Source organism: Hemicordylus capensis, chromosome 6 (assembly GCF_027244095.1).
Source record: "Hemicordylus capensis ecotype Gifberg chromosome 6, rHemCap1.1.pri, whole genome shotgun sequence".
Lineage (NCBI taxonomy): Eukaryota > Metazoa > Chordata > Lepidosauria > Squamata > Cordylidae > Hemicordylus > Hemicordylus capensis.
In genome coordinates this window covers 25,225,309-25,248,955 of record NC_069662.1, presented here as the reverse complement: position 1 = coordinate 25,248,955, position 23,647 = coordinate 25,225,309, and the positions used below count along the sequence as shown (strand labels likewise).

Sequence of the window (23,647 nt, the reverse complement as noted above, 5' to 3'; positions counted from 1 at the left end):
ACATATTAGAGTAGTCTAATTGAAAATCGATGCCGTTTGCAGCCCGCTGGCTGTTTGCAAAGTGGAAGATATTGATACCACTTCAGCCAACAACCCCTTCCCAAGTTCGCCGAACGGGTTGGTGGCCCAGAGGATCACCAACCAGCATTCTGGTGCTTTGACAAGTTATTCTTGTGGAACACCGCCTAACTGTCAAACTAACAAGAAAAAAGGTCTCTAGCCTCCTCCTCTGGGATGTGTTTGGTTAGAGAAAAAGCAGGGAGCAAGCTGTGGGAAAGTACACAGGAAAAAGATCCCAGGGAATATGGAGAGCAGCTGACTCTATGTGAACGGTCTATTTAATCCCCTAAATTAAACAGCTCAGATTCACTCTTCCGAAACCCTACAGCATGAAGCCATGTCTAGATAACTTCCAGGTGCAAGAATGAAACCTGCCCCATGGTGGTCAATGGAGTTGCTGATGCTAAGAGTCGATGCCATTAGGAGCTGCATCACTAACTAATGGTTTGTTTCTCGACCACACTTTTTAAATGATGTTTACATTATTTTTACCCCAACACAATTATTCAGGTTTATTTCACTGTTCTTTCATTATTTGGAAGCAGATCCCATTGTGTTTAATGGACTTTACTTCCTTGTAGGTGAGCATGTAGATTTGCAGGTTCACTTATCAAGCTGCTGCTTGAAAAGGCTTGTATACTCCAGCCCTGCATCCTCCTCCTCAAATTACTCAGCCATATGCTTCCAGAATGTTTCGAAGAAGTGCAGCAAGGAAATCCCAGAAACAGCTCCACTTGGTGCCAACAATCTACTGTTCCAGTATAGACTACTCTTGAAGTGGAGGTTTATAGAATTATTGGCCATAGTGAGGAAATAAAGCCTCCATATTGACAGTCAATTCTAGTGTCATATGGAACCTCGATAACAAGGGCAACCTGCACCAGAATAGTCATTTCTTCAAGGGCAGTATGGTCATTAGAAGTCTCCACAATCTGTGGCAGTTTGGTTCTGATGTACAACCTCCGTGTTAAAGACCAGTGTACACCAGAATGCTGGTTTCTGGGTCAGAATGGTTTTTAGGATTTCCTCGCTTCTCCATGGAATTTCCATCCATCCGTGCAGATGCATTTGTGTTCATTAAGCGGCCATTAACCAAATTTAAACTTAAAGCAACAATGGATGCAAAAGTGGATCATTAAAGAAAACATCATCAATGGAAAAACAGAGATTATCTCTTCACACCATCACTTTTTTCCCCAGTAGATGATCCCTGTTATTCAGTTCAGGCTTCAACAGGATAATGTAACATTTGGGGGAAAAGATGCTAACCAGCAAGCCAGCACTGGAGGCTAATATAGAGAAGACCTCTACAGCAACCATGTATTTCCCCTTGGAGCTCAAATACGTTGGAACGAAGGATAACCACACACTGCAAAAGACCAACATGCTGAAAGTGATGAATTTGGCTTCATTGAAACTGTCGGGTAACTTCCTGGCAAAGAAAGCCACAATCAGGCTGACAGTGGCCAAGAAGCCCATGTAGCCCAAGACACAGTAAAACATGGCAGTTGAGCCCTCGTTACATTGCAGTACAGTTTCTTCAGTGACTGAATGCATGTCAACATCTGGAAAAGGAGCAGAAGTTGCCAGCCACACAGTACAAATGCCTGCTTGAATAAAGCAGCAGGAAATAACAATAGAGATGGCCAGTCTTTTCCCCACCCATTTCCTCATGCTAGATCCTGGTCTGGTTGCCATGAATGCCACAATGACAGTGATGGTTTTTGCCAAGACACAAGAAACAGCCACTGAGAAGATGATGCCAAAAGCAGATTGTTGGAGGAGACACATCACTTTAGCTGGGCGGCCAATGAACAACAATGCACACAGGAAGCAGAGCAGGAGGGAGACAAGGAGAGTGTAGGTGAGGCTCTGGTTGTTGGCTTTGACAATGGGTGTGTTGTGGTGCTTCATAAAAATTCCCAGCACCAGGGCTGTGATCAAAGAAAGCAAAAGGGCAGAAAAGGCTAAACTGATGCCCAAAGGTTCTTCATAAGACAAGAAGCTTATGGCCTTTTGAATACAGAAATCCTGTTTTTTGTTTGGATAGTTTCCATCCATGCATTTATTACAGTCATTCATATCTGGGGGAAAATGCAATGTATAATCTTAATCACACTTATACACTGTCTATCCCATGTAGACTGTATGTAGCTCTTCCTTCCATAAAAATAACTCTTTTCACTTTCAAGATTCCTGGATCCATTAAATGCTGACTCTGTGAAGTCTGCCAAAAGATGATAGTGATGATGATGGAGGCTGTCAACCAGACTAATGCTGCACTAGTGCAAGGCAGCACAACCTCAGCCCTCCCCTCTCCAGTAGGTGTTAGGATACAACTCTCATCATACCTGACTTTTGGCCACTGTACCTGGGAATGACCCAAACACATCTGGAGAGCAGATTTTGTGCAGCCCTGAAATGGTAGAAGGATCTTGTGCTAGCTATTTCCACTAAGTCAGGATCTGCTTCAGACTAACGTTGCACCAGTACAACAGGGCATGCTTGCAACACCTATGGTATGCCTCCTGGAATGAAACCTTCCCCTCCTTCCATATATGTTGCAGGGTATGATGCAATGCTTTCCCCAATCCCGGTTGCTAGAGAGCGGTAGCAAATAACATAAAAGCGTGCACTGCAATTCAGTTTTAGCAGGATGTCATGAAGCATGCACACACACACACACACGCGCGCGCGCACACACACACACACACACAAGCTCTCCTAAGCTAGCTGAGCCATGTGACTAGCCAGGTGATTGAAGACAGCATGGGAGTAGGTAACGGTTGGAGCTGGATCTCCAACACCCCTTCTCAATGCCTGTCACACCAGTTCATGACTCCCATCTTCTCACAAGGCAGCTGGAACCAAGCTCTTGGTAGTGGCTGGTTTGTTCAGTCCATCTGCCATCATCTCCTTCATTTGGACAGTACTTCAACTTGACTAGCCCCTTCTCTTTGTGCATCTCAAACGCAGTGGTGATCTGTGTCAGTGTGCTTTGAGTGAGTCTTGAATTTCTGCATCTGTGGAAGCGGAATACATCTTTGGTTGTCTTCAAACATCTCAGTAGGTTTTGTTTCTTCAGTCCCAAAATCCGGCAGTAGTTTGTATATCCACACAGCTTCTTTGCATACCTCAGTAGGTGAAAAGTACTCTGTTGCTGTGAATGACAGCGCCTCACTGAGGGACAGCAGGGAGCCTCCATGTTTGACGGAGGCAATTGTGAGATCTTTACTTAATAAGCCTTCCCTAGAGCCCTCGGTGATGGATAATTATAGGCGTTTCTCCAACCTACCTTGGATGGGTAAGATAATTGAGACGGTGGTTGCTGATCAGGCAGGTTTGGAAGATACTGATTATCTAGATCCATTCCAAATGGGCTTTAGAGCAGGCTGTGGGGAGTGACCGAGGAGGACATGTGACTCTGTTTGTTCTATTGGATCTTTCTGTGGCTTTCGATGCTTTTGACTATGGTATCCTTTTGGATCGTCTGGGAGATTTTGTAATAGGTGGTACTGCTTTGCAGTGGTTGTGTTCCTATCTCTCTGGTAGATTCCATATAGTGTAGCTCGGAGATAGTTGCTCTCAGAAATGAAAAATATTGGATGGTATCCCTCAATGCTCCGCCTGCCCATCTTTGATGCTTTTAAAAATCTAATCAATCCACTGGGTTAGATCATCAGGAGATTTGGAACAGGGTGCTATCAATATGCTGATGACACCCAAATAAATTTCTCCATGACATCATCATCAGGAAATGGCATAACCCCCCTTAATGCCTGTCTTCAGGCAGTAATGGACTGGATGAAGGATAATAAACTGAAGCTGAATCCAAGCAAGACAGAGGCACTCATGGTAATGGGTCCATACTTGGAGGGGCACAATACATCTCCCAGATCTGGATATGGTTGCACTCCCCTCACAGGAACAGGTGTGTAGCATGTTAGTGATTCTGGACCCAAGCCTCACTCTGGTTTCTCAGGTTGAAGCTATGGCCAGGAGCGCTTTCTATCACCTTAAGTCAGGGGTGTAGCAAGGTTGGAGTGGGCCCAGAGACAAGATTTTAAAATGCCCCCCCCTCACTGAAGCTCAGCTTAATCTTAATCTTAAATGAGGCTGAATAGTGGTAACAAAAAGCATAGTAAAATTGATAGATATCAATATTGATATAGATATAGATAACACCAATGTGCCACAATAGAACATTATCCTAAATTATTTTTAAAAGGTTTTGTAAATTGTGGTGAATGCAAGTCATTTAATGGTACTAGAGAAAGACATGCTGTTCTGGTTAGGGATGTGTGAACCGGTTTGAACTCGAACTGGTTCAAATTCAAACCGGGGTGGTTCGATGGTTCAAATTTTAACCAAACCAGCCATCAGGTTCGAGCTGCAGGTTCGAATCGGAACCAAACTGGGGGTGGTTTGATTCGAACCGGTTCAAACTGGTTTGAACTGGTTTGAACAGCCAGAAGTAGATTGGGTGGTAGATGGCACCCATGGGTAGCTACCACCCAAACCCCAAAGCAATCGAACACTCGTGCGATTTTTTAAATGAATTTTTGAATTTTATTTTATTTTCTCATAGGATATAATGGGACTTGTACCAGCCCATTATTCTCTATTGTGGAGCACCCATGGGTTCCAACAATCACCCAAACCCCAAAGCAATTGGACACTCCTACGATTTTTTATGAATATTTGAAATAGTTTTAATTATTTTTTTCAAAAGGTATAATGGGACCAGAACCAGCCCATTATCCCCTATTGTGGAGCACCTAGGGACACAAAAGTGGGGTGTGTGTTAGGCACCCAGGGGTGCCTACCACCCACAAAACCCCAAGGCAATTGGACACTCCTCCGATTATTGGTAAGTTTTTAAAGCATTTTTTAATTCCTCACAGGGAATGAGAATTGCAGCAAACATATAGCTTCCCGTCGGGGGGAAAGGGATGTCCTGGAGTGGAGTGTGGTGGGTGGTAGTGCCCAAGGGGGGCAAGGAAAGTATCAGAATTATTTGAAAGGAATTGGGCAAAGGGCTTATTTTTAAGTGATTTTTGAAGTTTATGTGTCTTTAAGGTTAGCAAATGAGAGTGGATTCATGGTTGGTCATTGAAAATCTCATATGCTACCAAAGAATCTACACTCAGAACACCTCAGAAACAACAAAACCCAGTACCCTCTGTGCACTAGACCACCACTCACTCTGGGCCACCCCAGCACCCCACAAGTGGCTTTAAGGTTTTTCTCCACAGGGAAGAATGGAGGTTTCAGCAGCGCCATAACTGCACTTGGGGGGTGCTGGGGTGGCCCAGAGCGAGGGTGCCAACAACCCCCAGTGCCAGCCTTAGTTTAGCTCCTGAAGGGGCTGTGCGGCCCCTTTGGGAGCTAAACTCCAACTCCCAAAGAGAGCCCCAAGTCTCCATTCGGGAGCCAGACCATGCCCACTGTGTCTGCCGTCAGATGTGGGGGCGTGGCTAGCCCTGCATCTGATGTCGGATGCAGGGGGTGGGGTCAGCAGGGCTGCTGCCACGGCCACACACAGGCCACTGGTGGTAGGCTCCGCCAGTGGTTCATTTGCTCTACAATCTCATGACTGTCTTGTTTCTCTTCATAGCAAATGATCAGGTCATCAACAGAAGTCAAGATGTATGTCTTTCCCCCGCCTGACAAATCATCATTATAGGCAGGGGTCAGCTTGTTCTTGTATGATCCCCTCCTGGAGCAACAGTTGGTTCAGCTTTTCATTCCATGTTCTGGCAACTTGCTTTAGCCATAGATGCTCTTTCAAGTTTGCACACAAAGTCTCACTTCTCCAGGAACTTCAAAGCCTGGTGGTTGCTGCATTTAGATGTTTTCCTCAATTACTCAATTTGGGAGGCAGTTTTTACGTCCAAGCAGTCAACATACATCTTTCTGGCTGCTGCTATGCAGAGTAGTGTCCTAATGGAAGTGTATTGCAGGACTGGTGAAAATGTCTCATTGTTCTCTTCACCATCTATTTGGGAGGATCCTTTGGCTATTTGCCTTGCCTTGTAGCACTGTACATCCCCTTCTGCATCTTGTTTAAATTTGAAGACCCATTTGCACCCTACACTCATTCTTCTAGCAGGTTGTTCCACAACGGCCCATGTCTTGTTGTGCAGAGATTCAATTTCTTCTTCTGCAGCTTTCCTCCATTTCTCCGCTTTTGGGTTGGCATCTGTTCAAGGTCTCGCCATGTATAGCGTTCCTGTAACTCTTCACTTCTGCTCATGAGCAAGAGTCTTTTGTTCAGGCCTCTATGAGTGCCTCCGTTCTGGCTCAGACTGTGTACCCCGTTCTAAATCTGCCTCCAGTTCTGGAACAGATTCTTTGGGTTCACTGTCTGGCATGAAGTGTATGAAAGTCTGCTCACTTAGTTCCTCTCTCATCTGGATCCTTGGCTTAATTTCTGGCAGTGCACCTTTGTTTGGCCTATGTCTCACATCAAAGTACACAACACTGCAAATTCAATATCAAAGTTACATAAGAACAGTCCTGCTGGATCAGGCACAAGACCCATGTAGTCCAGCATCCAGTTTCACACGGTGGCCCACCAGATGCCTCTGGGGAGCCCACAGGCAAGAGGTATGTGCATGTTCCTTCTCCTGCTGTTGCTCCCCTGCAACTGGTATTGAGAGGCATCATGCCTTTGAGACTGGTGATGGCCCACAGCCACTAGACTAGTAGCCACTGTTAGACCTATCCACCACAAATCTGTCTAAGCCCCTTTTAAAGCCATCCAAGCTGGTGGCCACCACCGCATTGCATGGCAAGGAATTCCATAGATTAAATATGCACTGTGTGAAAAAGTACTTCCTCTTGTCAGTCCTAAATTTCTCAGCCTTCAGTTTCATGGAGTGACCCCTGGTTCTCGTGTTGTGAGAGAGGGAGAAAAAATTCTCTCTAAATTTCTCAAAACTTCAAAATTTCTAATGTTGAAAAAGTTTCAACATGAAGGATTCCATACAGGGTAATCCTTTCTTACTGTAATTTCTGGTTTAGATTACATGAATGTACATTTTTGGATGTGTTCAGATTATATATGTATGCAAATATTCAAGTATATAAATATGGATTTATTAGTAGTAAAGGGATTACAGTCGCCTCTCGATTACATTTCAGCAATATGCCACAGCTGGCCAAATTGAGGTTAGCAAGCAATAGAAATCAATGGGAATGAAGGGGTTAGGGGACCTGTGTTTGTGAAAGCACCTCAAAAAGCACTCAAAAAGCACCTCTAAAATAACGGACACTTCCCTCCATCTCTATTTCTCTCCAGCTCTCTCTTTCCTGCATCTCTCCAGCCCTCCCCTCCCTCTCTTACCCACAAAGCACCTAGGTCCTATCTACATGCCACTCCTTAATTTTCAAAAGCTAGTCCCCACTTTGAGATGAGGAGGGACAAGACTGTGTTCAGAATAAAGGGCTAGAGGAAAGGCCCTAGAATCAGGAAAGGAGCAGCAGCAGCTCCCTTACCTGCTACAAGATCAGGAGCCACTAGAAAGCAGGCAAAGTTCAGTAGTAAGAAAAACTCCACGTGCATGGAGAGGAGCGAAGAAAAGTAAAAAATCGAAGGGGCTCATTCTGATTCTCTCCATCTCTCTCTCTCTCCCTCTCCTGCCCCTCGTTCTGTCCTCCATATCTCTGTATTTTAGAGTGTGAGTGCTTTGGGGACAGGGATCCATCTTCTTTATTATTTCTCTCTGTAAACCACTTTGGAAACCTTGGTTGAAAGTTACTACATGTTTGTACTACTACTACTACTATTACTCTTTTTATTACGCAAAAGAGATGTGGAGGAAAGAGAGGAGAGAGAGTCAGAGGAGAAAAAGGGAGACAGATAGGAAAGGAAAGAGATATATCTCGTTCCTTTCCTATCTGTCTCTCTTTCTCTCCTCTGACTCTCTCTCTTCTTTTTCCTCCACTTCTCTTTTGCGTTTCTCACCAGCAAAATCCAGCAATAACTTGCTGATACTCAGGTCATGTTATGCAAGATACTCAAAACGGTGGTTGGGAAACCCGAAGTTGGTGTGGGATAGATGTACTCATTTAACACAAGTATCATTCTTTGTGTAATTCCCTAAAATATATATGGACTGAAGAAGAGGTTTCTCAACAGGAGATACCTCACAGGTTGCACACCCTATCATGCAAGCACATATTATTGTACTGGAACAACGCTGGTGCACCAATGGAAGAGGTTTACAATAGCACAGTGTTAGACTTGCTTCAATCCAAAGTATGAATCTTTCAGCTCTTGAGCTGAAACCCTAAATAAATTGTCTATACTTGATAGTGAAATCAATTCTCCTGAGGTCCATTCTCCTCAGGTCTGGAAGAGAAAAACCTGGGTAAGTGGAATGGCTTTCTTACCACATGAAAAGACATGGAAAGACATATTCCACTAGGAATGTGTACTCTGCACAGAGAGGTCACTGGGGACACACTGGAGAGTCATCAAGGGTAACCTGCGTGCTCACCCACCAATTGCCTCTACTGCAGCCACCACTGCCCACCTGCCATTGGCCTCTGTGGCCTCCACTCACCACAGCCATTGTGGCTGGTTTCCTTCTCTTTGCCACCCATGAAGTGGAATAAAGATATCACCTCCCAGCATCTGTTAACCCTGAAATGGGCTTGTGCCAGGGCAGTGATGTCATTATACCACATCACGGTTGGAAAAGGGAAAGAAGCTGACCATGATGGTAAGAGTAAGAGGGGCATGTAGCAAAGATAGTGGTGGTTGAGTAGGGTGGCAGGGAGTTGCAGTGGCAGTGGTGGTGGTGGTGGCCCACTAAAAAAATTAGATGGAGGCTGCCACCAGTGTCGCCATGCCACTGCATCCTATTAAGAACACTGGCTGACATCCTGATTAATCACTGAGTGGAAGCCCTATTGAAATCAAGTCGTCCTTTAGAGCAACTCCAGGATAGTATGAATGAATAACTCAGTTCAAATGGCAGCCACTCCACCAAGAGATGTTTCCTGATCAGCAGCTTCCTCTAGAGCTCGTATTTACTAAAACTTCCTATCATATTTCACTGAAGAAAAACAACAATGCACATACATGATTCAATACACAGATTTCTCTAGAATGCAGACAGATTATTAGAGAGCACAAAACAGGAAACTTCTTACCCTTCTCATGTGAAATCTTCCCTTCTGGACACGGGATGCAATCATAGCAGCAAAACGGCTCCCCCTCCTTCACTTTCTTCCTTGAACCAGGATAGCAACTCTCACTGCATACAGAAAGAGGCTGTACCTACATCATACATTTAAAAAATGATCATCTCAGGGGGGAAACTACCAATCTTGGTCTCTTTCATATGGTTATGGAAGCAGTGGGGGAACTGCTGTTTCATGGCTTCTTTCCTTACGGCAATACTAGCATTGTACGATGAACCAAGTTGTGCTACTGAAAGATGGTTGTGTAATTAGATGCCCTAATATTGGGGATTTTCTGAATTGTGCTTTTGGGCAAAACCTCCCTGCAAAACATGTGAAGTTTGCCATAAATAATTGTGCTGCTAGTTGCTACAACCAACCAACACTATTCTGGAATCAAAGCACTAGAGGTAGTGCAACTAGCCAGTGCAACATCCTTGGATTATCATGATGCCAATGTGAAATATCAGCATTAGTCATAATGTTGGCCAGCATTTTATAGGGCTATATACTACACTCTATACTGAAGTAGCTCTTCATATCAGGATGATACTCCGTTCTCCTCCCAAAGTGGATGATCCCCCAAACTGCTGGCAATTGGATCCCACCTGTTCAAACCAGCTGTGCCATGTGATGGCATCCTCATTGATTGTGAGTGCTTGGCTTGAAGTAGCTTGATGATCCACCCACCCAATTTTTGCTCTCTGAATGGATTGGTTTGAGGATATGATCCAGTTGACAACATCAAATCCAGCTGATAACACCCCATTCTGGTCAAAGGTAATCTTGTCCCCTGCAGTATTGTTAAAAGAGACACCTCTCAGGAACAGATGGAGCTAGAAGCAAATGAAAAAAAGTAAAGGCTTAAATAGTAGAATTTCAGTGTTGGGAGGGACATTTGAGGTCTTCTGATCCAGTTTCTTGCACACTCAAGGTATGTGTTCGGCATCTGTGGGAAATGGCCTTTGGGCCTCTATTCTATGACCTTCTGGCCTCTATTCTATTTCTGGCCTCTCTAATTCTTGAGGATTAGAGGTAGAGAGTCCAATCTATTGCAGGGTAGACTGTTCCTTTGACAACATGGGTGTATCTATCTTTAGGTGGACATTTACCAAGGACAAAGGCTGCCAAAAGAAGGGGGGCTACTCAACTTCCTCCCTACCTCTCTGCCCACCTCCCATTCAATTGTTTGCCAGTGCCCCAGACTGTGTGCCCCACTGTGGTCAGTCCACCTGTCTGCCAGCCGTCATACCCCTCTCCCTCCCCCAGCCTCCAGAACCAGTAAAGAGCTGGCATGCATGGGGCCATGGGAGCTGTATGCCCAACAGGCAGTGACATCATTAGTCCTCATTAAAGGAAGGGAACTTGGGTCTCAGATGGCTCCTTTGGGTCCATGTGCATCTAACTTTACAGACATTGGGGGGCAGAGAAAGAAGAGGGACATTATGTCTGGCTGGCAGGTGACTGGTGGTGGGGGGGGCACAGGCTGGGGAACATCAGGTAATCAGGCTGGGGTGAATAGGAGAGGGAATCAGGTGGATGTATCCTTGACTTCATGCATCTCAGGTAGGAGCCATACAAGAACATACAATATTCATTTATAGAACTTGGGTTCCTTCAGACGTTTTACACCAATGGAGGAGTGAAAGGTAAAGCTGCTGCACTTTCTGAATTTTTCTATAGTGCATTTGAACTTCTGGACACTTACTATAGTACATGGTACTGTGAGGAATAACTGTGCCTTGTGCATGTGGAGAAAATGGAGAAAGGGGATGGATGGAGGAAAAAACTCCATAAACGAAAAGAAGAGAAGGGAACGGTTATGAAACTATGCAACTGCCAGGGTGCTCACAGACTCCTCTTATCAGGCAGCCACATCCAGAACCAGGAAGTAGCTCTACAGAATGTGCCTAGAATTGCCCATGCCAACTTTGGCTTCAAATACTTCAGCAGTAAGAATCAATGACATTGCACCCTTAGATGATTATCCCATTATTATGGTGACATCAAAAAGCTAATGAATTGAAATGTATTTGATGAAATATTTTTTGCAAGTAAAGAAAAGGCACTAGTCTAGTGTGAACTTGAATTACTGGATAAAATTTAAAGGCCGAAAATGTAAAGAACAAGTATGATATTTGGCTCAGAAAAAGGTCACCAACAGCTTTTGTAGAACCCTGTCTCTGTAGAACATCTTATTCTTTGCACCAGCATAACTGGATGTGCCTCCTGTGGTGCACCTTTTGCTGTGAAATCTCTTGGTCAATCCCTCTACATTTCCAGGATTGATGCAAAGCTATCTGCTATCCTTGTTGTGCATGTACACAGCTTGTATAGAGATTGAGCAACATTGAGGAAAAACCAAAACAAACAAAAGTGACAATAACACAACCATTCAGAGTTACAGTAGGGTGAATATAACAATACAAATAGGCAGATAGAATTAGGTGTGCATACATGTGCATATAATTTCTAAAATAAATTCCACATGGGTTTAGATCTGAATGAGGACAATGTGATGTTTAGTCCCTTACCTGCCACCACTGTTGAGTCTGGAGCTTCAATTCCTCTCTGCTCACCACTGTTCTGCGTTGGAGCATAGATGAAGTCATGGTATGCAGTGCATGGGCTAAAGCATAGGCAGCATTGTAGATACTGTAGCTATGGCCAGTCATGCCCATTTCAAAAACAGGCCCAGGAAGGATCTGCAGCTTCTCCTTACCTGTGCAAATATCCCCATCCACTTTCCCCAGGGCTGGATTTGGGAATATACAATAGAATGCATGTTCCCAGAAGTCCCTGAGAAAACCATCTCCATGTGTGCTGGATGGGTCTCTGCTCTCAACAAACTGGCGAAATCCTGGTAGATCACTGGAGTGAATTGCGAAGGACAGAGCACCATTGAATGTTTCTATATCCCAATCCCTTTGATAGGTATATGATATGAGGTCTATCTGGGCTGTCATGATCCACACTTTACATATGGGTTTATCTGTCACATGTTCTGATAGATATGGGAGCCATTTCCAGTACATCATGGAAAAAGAGTCTCCATAGGCAACCAAAACATTTGCCTTGCTGTCCATAATTAGATCATGTACTTTTGCTCCATATTCCATTATGCCCAGATATTCTGTGATAAATGTTTGTCTGGGTGTTCTCTCCATGAAGGCAACGCAGACACCATTCTGGTTAAAAACTAGAAGCACATTTCGCACAAATCTTTCTCCGTTCTCATCATCCATGGTCAGAACTCCAACCCATGTCCATTTGAAGTGTAGAAGCAAAGAAAGAATCCCAGCATACTGAAGGGGTTCATTGGGGACCATCTGGTAGAAGGAAAGGCCAGGAGCTCCATCACTCCTCACTGGAGCAGGGCCATAGGTGAGCTAAAAAGAGATGAGAAAAGGGGAGAGAAAATACTAACAACATATATAGAACAATGTCAAATGTTCAAAACACCACATACATTATCCTAGAAAACCCCTGCTAATAACTCTCTGTTTTTTTCTTCAAACACCATGACTAGTGGGTTGGGGATGAAAGAAAAGCAGCTTCCTAGAGGCTCCCTAAGCCTATTGGTTTATGGCCATTAGGAGAACTTCAATGAGAAATATTTGGGCCATAACTCCCTCTTAAAACACTACACAATCCTAGTAGTCAATAAGAAAATACCAAAGTAAAGCATTGTTTAAGTCTAAAATATAATGCTAACAAAAGTAATGACTATTTAGGAAATTAATTGAACATTTTAAACACAAATAAGGCTATATTTATTCTGTTGAGCAGCGCTTGTTACTAAGGAAGTGGCAGGGATTCGATGTAGGGGTGTGAACAAAATCGACTTGCCTGCTTCAGTTTGACCAAACCTGATTCAAACCAGACTGGGAATGTTCCATTTTGAGCCCTGGCTTGGCTCAAACGTGGGCCAGTTCGGGGGTTCCAATTAATAATAAAAATTAAACACTCACAGCGTCATCCGGCCACCTCAAGGGATGCTGCTGAGGCCATGGGAGGTCTCTGCTGCTTCCATCTAAAAAACTTTAGAACCCTAGAGGTGGCCCTGAGCTGGCCTGGGTGGTTCTGCTCAACCTCGAGGTGAACTGGGCCCTCTCCAGCTCGAGGGCAAGCCCTCGAAACAAACTGGTTTCATGGTGAACCAGCTCAACCTTGAGCTCGTTCACACATCCCTAATTAGCTGAATTAGTCATATTCCCTATCTCGATTTAGGCCCCAATAACTTCTAGCTCCTTTGAGAGTGCAAGACATGTTACATATTGTAAAATATGGTATCTTATGAATCTGTTCCTCCGTATGAGCAGTTTAAAAACTGGAGAGATCACATGTGAAACAATGAATTCAATCATCATGTAATTATGCTTGTGATAATGCAGAGATTCTCTCCTTTATTGTTTCCCCACTCTGAAACAGGAGTTAAGGGAGTCAGCTCTTCCCTCACTCTGGCTCCTATTGGCTGTCTAGCCTGTCTTTCAGGAGCCCGTACAGCCAGATCCCCCACCTCTCTGCAGTCTTGCTCACTGCAGAGAGACTGCTTTCTCAAATGTACCAACGCAGACATGAGAGCAGGCGGTGGATGGGTGCAGAAACATGGGTTCATTGGATCCGCAGGTTCATGTTAACTCTGAACTGAGCCATACAGATGGAACCATAAGTTAGCTTTTTTATCGTTTACAAATGAATGCTAGAAGACTCTTCTTAGCCTTTAAATGTCATTCACTAGTCACACAAACACACACACAAAACCAAACAGGTCCAACAGATTATTTTGAGTGCACCCATTCCTGTCCCCAAACCACAAAATGAAATCTGAAAGGACACAAAAAGTGTGAATCATGTTTTTTATTCCTACATTGTATGCAACACAGATATACATGTCCTACCTGTGGAATCTTATAGATATCCAAGAGGTTTGCCACATGAAGGGAGATGTCAGAATCCAGGCCTCCAATGACTGCTATTAGATTATTCAGGAGGTCACATTTGTAATTGGGAACAAACCTCTCCATTGTAGATAAAAGTATCATTGTGGCATGATAAGTCAGCTTTGCCTCAAAATAGCTATCATAGATGTGGAAGCCCAAAGTGATATTGGGTAGGAGCTGAAGGTTTTCATTGATCTCCTTTACTGCGAATGCCAAGGCCAGGATGTGCTGGTAATTTTTAGTTATTATGCTGGAATGAGAGTTGCATTCTTTTACAAAAGAATATTCAACGGCTATTGGCAGACATTATAAGGAACATTATGCAAAGTAGTCTCAATGAAGTTAATTTCAATGGGACTGCTTTGAGCAGATTTCCATATCATGTCAGCCATTGACATGACCATCCTTCTATCCTATATCCTTTTATTGCTTATTACAGTATTTATATAGCTCCTATTAAATCACCTCCTTTGAGGTAATTCATCATATGGTAATTCCAACAAAGAAAACCAAGCAATATCATTGTTTTTCTTCCCATTGCTTCTCAGTAATTTATCCATGGATATGAGCAATCCTTGGCAAATCAGGTGGCTATGCTGGACTAGCACCCCACCTCCAATTTAATATGTGTTGCAGGGAGATCAGTCTATCGGAGGGGGCACTTGGACTCCTGGTTTATGGCAGTCACCAGGACTGGGAAAGGTTTTGCTGGGATACCCTTCCCTGGTGCTTGCACAGATCCAGCAATGGGACTGGACAGCAGCAGCCCTCCACATGTGTGTCTCCATGGCCAGGCACTCTCATGCAATGAATAGGATTTCTCCCCATTCAAAAATATAGAACAGTGTGTGACCTAATGAACTCTGTGTGACCTCCAAGTTCGGGAGAGGGGGAGAAATTTCTATTCATTGCATTGAGACAGGATAAAATCATGCTGCTGGGGGGGAGGGAGGTGTGGCACAATGTGCCTTACCTGGAAAACCAGTTTGGTGCCCCAGAACTCCCCATGGGGAGCAGTTGGGACATCCTCAAACCCCATTATTCCCTATGGGAAAAAATGCAAAAAATATCAAAAATTTCCAAAAAATCATTACAAATCGCAGGAGTGTCCGATGTGGGGTTTGGTGGGTGGTACCCCTGGGGAAAGGGAAGAAACATTTATTCCATGTCTTATCATCCCTTTGTCTCATTGGATGGTTCTGCTCATGAAGTATGGCTGTGACTGCATGCATGGATCACAGGGGAAGGGGTTGGCCCCTGTTCCCCTTTAAACTGGTACAATAAATAGAACAGAACCACTGAAAAAACTGTGGGGCGTTCTTTAAACCCAAAGTTAGTGTTATACTGTTCATGGTAGACTGTGCCTTGCTATTACACATTATGCCACACCATTCTGGGGTGCCTCCAAGCTGGGGTTCCCAGGCTGGATGTGTGCATACGCGCGCACACACACACACACACACACACACACACACACACACACACAGAGTTAAGGCACCCCTCTATACAGCTGGAGGGAGAAGCAAAGTCCATAGAAACTTTGAAAATGCAGACACTATTCAGGCATCCAGGGCAATCAATGCTTTACTCCCCAAGCAGAGAACACACACTATACCTTTGGATGGATGCCTTGGTGGGCAGATGCACTAGATCAGGTATGTTATTAGTGAAAGGGTTCATTCCATGGGTGCCCCTTCCCCTTCTAGAAGTTGTCAAAAAGTTTTGTACGGTAATTTTCAGTAAACCCCCATCTTGCCTGGTAACATGCCAAGGTGTTTGTTGCCAATTGCTAAGGAAACCCAATTCAATGGACAGGACCTGGCACCACATTAGTGGGGCTACATGTTGTGTCTTTATGTGAATGGACCACAGGAAGGTTACCATGCCCAAGGTTACTGCTCTTTTATTCCAGATGTAGCACTGATGGGAGTCCCACCATGCACGGGGTTGGTAGATTGGTAATAAATCACCAAGAAAAGAAGAGGGGGAGGAGAAACAGATTCTGTTAGGGCTGGAGATTTTCTAGGGTTTCTTTTCTAGCTGGGAAGAATTGTTTGTGACTTTGACTGAAGAGAAGCCTGAGCGGGAGATTCACTCCAGGTGAGTGCCTGCCTCAGCTTGTGGGAGGGGTCACATTCCTGAGCATAATCAGTTTGTTTGCTGAGGAAGTAGCATTCCAGAGAAAAGTCAGTTGCCTGCTGGTCTGGGAGTAGGAGAAAGCAACATGTTTGTCTTTCTCTCGTAAAGAAGACATCAAGCAAGGGAACACAGCAAAAAAAAGCACAGCACTTCGGCACCAACGATGCAAGGAAATGTAGCCGAGAGGTCCTGGAAGCCAAATTTAGGCTGATAGGTAGTGTATTGAAGTCCAGAACCCCCAAGGTAGCATTCTCAGAAATGCTACCTGTTCCACGTTCAGATACAGTATGACAGGCAGAGCTGAGGGGTCTCAATGCATGGATAAGATGTTGGTGCCAGGAGGAGGGGTTTAGATTTGTTAGGCACTGGGATACATTTTGGGGCAAGCAAGGCTTGTACAAAAGGGATGTTCTGCATTTGAACCAAGATGGAACCAGACTGCTGGCGCTTAAAATCCAAAAGGTTGCAGAGCAGCTTTTAAAATGACGCCTGGGGAATAGCCAACAGGAGTTGGGAAGTATCTGGTTCAGCAAATGCCACCCTTTAAATTGTGAGGGTGCAGATAAAACAGAAGGGGGCAGAGTTGAACCACATAAAGAGCAGACAGAAGGCTGTGCTAGCTGGTCAAAGAGATCAAAGAGCCAAAAGAAAGATAGCATGCCAGAAGCCTCTGATCCAAGATGGGCGAGCTGGAGTGCTTGGTTGCTAACGAAGGAATAGACATAGTGGGTATAACAGAAACATGATGGAACAGTGAGAACCAGTGGGACACTGTTGTGCCTTGATATAAACTCTATAGAAAGGACAGGGAGAGGCACCTTGGAGGTGGAGTAGCACTGTATGTCAAGGAAGGGATCGAATTGAACAAGCTAGAAAACCTAAGAGGACCAGAGTCCTCCACAGAAACCCTGTGGGTGACAATACAAAGCCTGAAAGGAAATGTGCTGCGGGGGATGTGCTTTCACCCTCCGGATCAAAATGCTGACAGTGAATGGTAGTTGTAGGATGAAATCAGGGAGGTGTCAAGGAAAGGCAGGGCTATAATAATGGGTGGCTTCAATTACCCACACATAGACTGGGTAAATTCACAGTCAGGTAATGACAAAGAGGTCATATTTGTAGATACGCTGAATGACTGTGCTCTAGAACAGTTGGTCTTGGAACCAACCAGAGAGAAGGTGATCTTGGACTTAATCCTGAGTGGCACAAAGGACCTGGTGCATGATTTCAGTGTCATCGACGCCTTAGGGAACAGTGACCACAGGGGTGTAAGTTCCATTGGGCAAGGGGAGAAAAAAGTCTCTAGGCCCACAGGGCCTGGAGGGCCCCCCATGGCCCCTTAGCCAGTCCCCCTTGTCTTGCCTGCTGGCCCCCTCTCCTCCTAGCCCTCCTGCTCTGGCCAGGGGAGTGAAGCAGCCAGCAAGCTGCTGCAGCCCCTAGAGTCTCCACCTCTTAGCTGTTTGATGGGTGGGTGGGGCTTCCAGAGAGGCCTCCGTGCAGGCCTCCCTGAATCCTGAACTTGAGTGCCAGCAGGCAGGCAGGCAGCAAAGAAGGAGGGAAGGAGGCAGGTTGGCCAGTGCTGGCTGCCCTTGCCCACCACAGCTCTGCCCAGCTTTTGACTCCTCAGGCTTAATAAAGGATGTGATTTCCTTTTTGTGCTTATCCCCTCCTCCCTTGGATATTTAGGGATTGCTTTCCATACAGCTTTAATATAAGGTGGGGGGAATGTAGGGCAGATTGAAATGACTTTGAATATTTAATTAAGAGATTGAGGAATTTGATGGGGGTTTTTGTTTTGTTTTTTTAAATAACTATTTTTTAAAAAGTAGTTCCACCCCAATATGGAAGAATCTGCCCTTTGCCTTCATAAAAAACAACAACCCCATTTCAGCCCCAGCCTGGAATGACTGGATCACCTGGGCTTTGGTTTTGAGCAGAGAGATGTGGGAGGAATATGTATATTTAAATTGAAGTGGATAGGACAAATTGTTTGTTTTTTTAAAAATTTAAATTTTAAAAACGTCATCAAAAAAGTCCTATAAGTGGCTTGTGTCATGACAAAAAATTACAAAGTCCTTTAGGTTTCAGTGAAATGTACTTCCAGTTAAATGTGGTAAGATTCGATGGCACAGGCTGCAATTCTCTACACACTTACCTGGAAGCAAACTGTACTGAATTTGTTAGGATTTATGAGAAAACATACATAGGATTGCATTGCATGGTTGCAAGTCTCCTTTGTTAATCAGCAGTGAGGGGCCCATTTTAAAATCTCATCTCCAGGACCACCCCAACCTTGCTACACACCTGAGTGACCATAGTGCGATCAAACCCAGAATAAATATGGGTAGAGAATCACCAAGGGAGTCTAACAGAGATACTTTGAATTTCAGAAGAGGAAACTTCTCCAAAATGAGGAGTATGGTGAAAAGAAAACTGAAAGAGAAAATTAGGTGAGTCACTTCACTCTAGAATGCATGGAGTTCACTCAAAAGCACAATACTAGAAGCCTAGTTGGAAGGTAGGGTTCCAGTTGGAACCCCTGCTAACTTGGCAAAGAGGCACCTTTTAATGTGGTGATTCTCTTTATTTATTATTATTTCTTGTTTACACAGTCAGACAGGTGTTATTGACTGGTTTGTTTTATCCAGACATCGAGTCCTTCCCAAGGACCTGGGATGCCAGAATTTTATTGTCAATTGTTATAGATATCGTCACAGAATATAGGCTGTTCCCAGTAAAGCTGCTTTTTGTAATTGGCTGATGGTGATTTCTGTGGCCCCTATGGTGTTGAGGTGCTCTTCAAGGTCTTTTGGAACTGCACCCAGGGCACCAATTACCACTGGGATTATTTTGGTCTTTTTCTGCCACAGCCTTTCAATTTCAATTTGGAGATCTTTGTATTTGGTGATTTTTTTCTATTTCTTTTTCTTCTATTCTGCTATCCCCTGGTATTGCTATGTCGATTATTTTCACTTGTATTTCTTTCTTCTCGACTACAGTTATATCTGGTGTATTGTGTGGCAGATGTTTGTCTGTTTGTAGTCGGAAGTCCCATAATATTTTTACATCTTCATTTTCTTCAACCTTTTCCATTTTATGGTCCCACTAATTTTTGGCTACAGGTAGCTTGTATTTTTTGCAGATGTTCCAGTGTATCATCCCTGCTACTTTGTCATGCCTTTGTTTGTAGTCAGTCTGTGCAATCTTTTTACAACAGCTGATTAGGTGGTCCATGGTTTCATCTGCTGCTGCTGCTGCTGATGATGATGATGATTATTATTATTATTACATTTATATCCTGCTCTTCCTCCAAGGAGCCCAGAGCGGTGTACTACATACTTGAGTTTCTCTTTCACAAAAACCCTGTGAAGTAGGTTAGGCTGAGAGAGGAGTGACTGGCCCAGAGTCACACAGCTAGTTTCATGTCTGAATAGGGATTTGAACTCGGGTCTCCCTGGTCATAGTCCAGCACTCTAACCACTACACCATGCTGGCTTTCACTACACCACGCTGGGGGAGAGTAACTGGCCCTATCCACCCCCAGCACAGTACCTCCAGTGACTGTTGCTGGTGGCTATCTTATGTTTCTTTTTAGATTGTGAGTGCTTTAGGGGCAGCGATCCATCTTATTTATTTTTTATTTCTCTGTGTAAACTGCTCTGAGCCATTTTTGGAAGGGCGGTATAATAATAATAATAATAATAATAATAATAATAATAATAATAATAATATGATTTCTATACCTCCCTTCCAAAAATGGCTCAGGGCGGTTTACAAAGAGAAATAACAAACAAATAAGATGGCTCCCTGTCCCCAAAGGGCTCACATTCTAAAAAGAAACTTAAGACACACACCAGCAACAGTCACTGGAAGTACTGTGCTGTGGGTGAATAGGGCCAGTTACTCTCCCCCTGCTAAATAAAGAGAATCACCACGGGGTGCCTCTTTGCCCAGTTAGCAGGGGTATAGAAATCTAACAAATAACAAATAAATAAATTAAATAAATAAGGTATACCAAAAGGAGGAAACGTATCACTAACTCCAGGAGGATGCCAGCATGGCTAACAGGTAACATCAAGGAAGCCATAAAAGGGAAGAAGACTTCTTTTCAAAATTGGAAGGCCTGCCCAAATGAGGAGAACAGAAAGGAACACAAACACTGGCAAAAGAAATGTAAGGTGACAATAAGGGAAGTGAAAAGAGAATTTGATGAACATTTAGCTAAAAGCATCAAGGGGGATAACAAAAACTTCTTTAAATATATCATATTCAGGAAACCTGCCAGAGAGGGGGTTGGACCATTAGACAATGGGGGAGTGAAAGGAATTAATAAGGAAGATATGGAGGTTTCAGAGAAGCTAAATGAGTTCTTGGCATCTGTCTTCATGGCAGAGGATACTGAGCATATACATGTTCTTAACCCAGGCTTTTTGGGGATGGAGGATAAAGAACTGAATCAGATAGAAGGGACAAAAGTTGATATTCCAAACAGTCTGGAAAAATTGAAGACCAGCAATTCGCCAGGGCCAGACGGCATCCATCCAAGTGTCCCTAAAGAACTCAAATGTGAAATTGCTGATCTCCTTGAAAAAATATATAACTTTTCCCTACAATCAGGCTCTGTACTGGAGGACTAGAAAGTAGCAAATGTAACACCGATTTTCAAAAGGAATCCAGGGGTAATCCAGGCAATTACAGGCTGGTTAGCTTAACATCCATTCCAGGCAAACTGATGGAAAGCATGCTCAAGGATAAAATTGTAAAGCACATAGAAGAACAAGCCCTGCTGAGGGAGAACCAGAATGGCTTCTGCAAAGGTAAATCTTGCCTCACGTGCCCATCATGTCTTTCCATCTTTCCTGTGTAGATTGAAAGTGAGAGGTGCATCAGATCCCGGGGAACATGGACTTTCTGCAATGTGTTTTACCCCTTAAAATGAATTATTGCTAGGGCTGAGGCATCTCTTTTGCCATGAAACAGCAGGATGTCAAAGTCCAGGACATCAGCTCTGAGAGGCGGCCACCGAGAAACACAGCTAACTTGAACTGATGCCTTTCTGGGCTGCTCCGAGCCAACCTCCCAATGGTAGCGGGAGGAGCTTTCAGATGAAACCCAGATCACAGCAGTTGCAGAATTTGGATGACACAATGCCACCTTCAAACTTTCAGGAGCAAAATGCACTACAAACCGCAAGTTCAAATTTAGGTTTGCAGATAAAAAGCAGCCCACAGTTGGGTGACAAAACTATAACTTCACAAATTTGGACCACCACGAATTAGAACCTTTGGCATGTTTGCCTCCGATTGGGCTTTATGTCTGAAGATGGCCAGAGTGGAAGGCCTAGAATGAGGCAGAACTTGTGCAACACAGAAAGTGGCAGTATTAAAAACAGGATTAAAAATGCTGTAAAACATGAAACAAACTGTTTAAAAGATTACATGGAATTGCAGCAGCTTTATTTCCATTGTGGAAAAGAAAGTTATTCAATAGATCAGTGGTTCTGAAAAGTGGATCCCCATTGTTGTTGGACTACAACTCCCATCATTTCCAGCCACTATGGCCAAAGGCTGGGAATGATGAGAGTTGTGATTCGACAACATCTGGGGACATACCCTTCATTGCATTTATACTTTCTTCAACCCTGGACAAATAAGCAACTGTTCTGAGGCTGCATCACCAGATAATGACAGTTATCAATAAAATAGGGAACATCAACAAATGAAAAATAATTCCTTACGTCAAATCTTCCGACAATGTCTGCCCTGGTTCTTCCGTGAAGTTGACTGGCAAGAAGGTCATGCTTGTCCGCGAAACAATCCCACCAAGGACAAAGTCCCCTGTCTTGTGATATTTGTGCAGTGGAGGGTGTGGATCACTCATCGAACATTTAGTAAATTCAGCCTTGCATTCCATGTAAGGAAGAAGTATGACCAGCAAGGCCATAAATGCCAGCATCCTGAACATAAGCAGCAATATTCCTTTTACACACAGACGCTCCATGTTCATCTGTAACACTGTCATCACACTCTGCATGATTAAAACAAAATGACTTTAATGTCCCTTCTATCCACTGATGAGCTTGAAACTTAGAGCATAGAATGTAGGCTAGCATGCTACCAGTGTGGGGAAGTGATTGGGAAAGCTGTAATTTTGGTGCATCAGAATTCCCTTCTTTCAAATGGAAAAGGGCATTCAGAAGACCCAGATCCTTTTCCCTATCCTTGGCTGATCTCTGCCCTCTGGAAATCCAAGAGGACACAAAGACAATTTGTAAAATTAAAACATTTATTCTCACCCAATTTCTTGATAGCTTTAGGGCGCAGCAGCAAAATGCAGTTTTCTGGCAATAGATGCCTCGTTCTTATCACAAGAAAACTAACTAGAGATTGATCAATAGTTTGAAAAAATCAAACTAGTCTAAGTCAGGAAGTCTGTATGCTGGTTTTTTCTCCTCCCCTCTTTTTTGATAATCTTTCTATTATCGTGCCTCCTCCTTATATATCTTTTTGCCCTACCCACTTAATTCTTGCCCCTTGTTTGTTTCATCATTGAATGGTCAAATTAATTCAATATACCCTTGACCCAATTGGTCAGTTGGCCATCAGGCTACCAATGTATGTGAAAATGGTGCAAATGGATCAATAATGACACATATACATTTTCATTTTCAATATCAGGTACTTTTGACAAAAATCTACTTCAAAGAATTTCCTGTCTCTTCTATCATAAAAACACGAATGGGCTTTTTGTGGTGATCACACCCCATTTACCCTTCATTTTTCATTTTTAAGTAGGACCTCATCTACATTGGAAAGCGACCTAGGCAATTTTTCCATTGAAAATGCCCTTCCTGAGTTCTTAAAAGAGGCATTGTAACAAACACAGTTTGGTACTGCTAGGCTGAGTAATCAAATTTACTGTTTTATTAATCTCTTTTTAGATGGATTTCATGTTCAGTGTTTATTTTCTTATTTATTTTATTTATTACATTTATATCCCACTCTTCCTCCGAGGAGTTCAGAGTGGTGAATATGCTTATTTTTATCCTCACAAAATAAAATAACACCCATATGTTGATGTTCATGAGTACAGAGCATGCATCTTTACTAAGAATTAAGTTATGAATGTGACTGCAGCTAATCAGAAAACAGAGGCAGGACACAATATTCTCATGGTAATGTAAAGGGATTTGGGCTTTGATTATGAGGTGCTGCATGCAAAGTCAATTGGATGTCATAGAGAGTGTTCATATAGGATACCTATGACTCCCAGTGTGGTAATGAAAAAGGGTCCCTCCCCCCACTGTTTTACCA

The 23,647-nt window shown here is 43.6% G+C and overlaps 1 protein-coding gene across 1 annotated transcript; it reads right to left on the bottom strand.

Annotated features, from left to right (window-relative positions):
* Window positions 1-1,236: 1,236 nt before the first annotated feature.
* On the bottom strand, window positions 1,237-22,214 carry LOC128330959 (vomeronasal type-2 receptor 26-like). The gene is made up of 6 exons (XM_053264326.1): window positions 22,072-22,214; window positions 14,154-14,445; window positions 11,787-12,641; window positions 9,861-10,088; window positions 9,223-9,349; window positions 1,237-2,144 (listed from the first exon to the last, which is right to left on the bottom strand). Exons 1-6 carry the CDS (start codon window positions 22,212-22,214, stop codon window positions 1,237-1,239), a joined length of 2,553 nt encoding a protein of 850 aa, XP_053120301.1.
* Window positions 22,215-23,647: the final 1,433 nt, after the last annotated feature.

What these genes read in the sequence shown, in the direction of transcription:
- LOC128330959 (XM_053264326.1), bottom strand. Translation starts at nt 22,214, where the DNA reads ATGAGTGATCCACACCCTCCACTGCACAAATATCACAAGACAGGGGAC. An exon ending in GGCACAGCTGGTTTGAACAG is followed by an intron (nt 9,350 to 9,860) that starts GTGGGATCCAAT and finishes TGTATGATGTAG; the next exon opens with GTACAGCCTCTTTCTGTATG. An exon ending in GAAGATTTCACATGAGAAGG is followed by an intron (nt 2,145 to 9,222) that starts GTAAGAAGTTTC and finishes ATTTTCCCCCAG; the next exon opens with ATATGAATGACTGTAATAAA.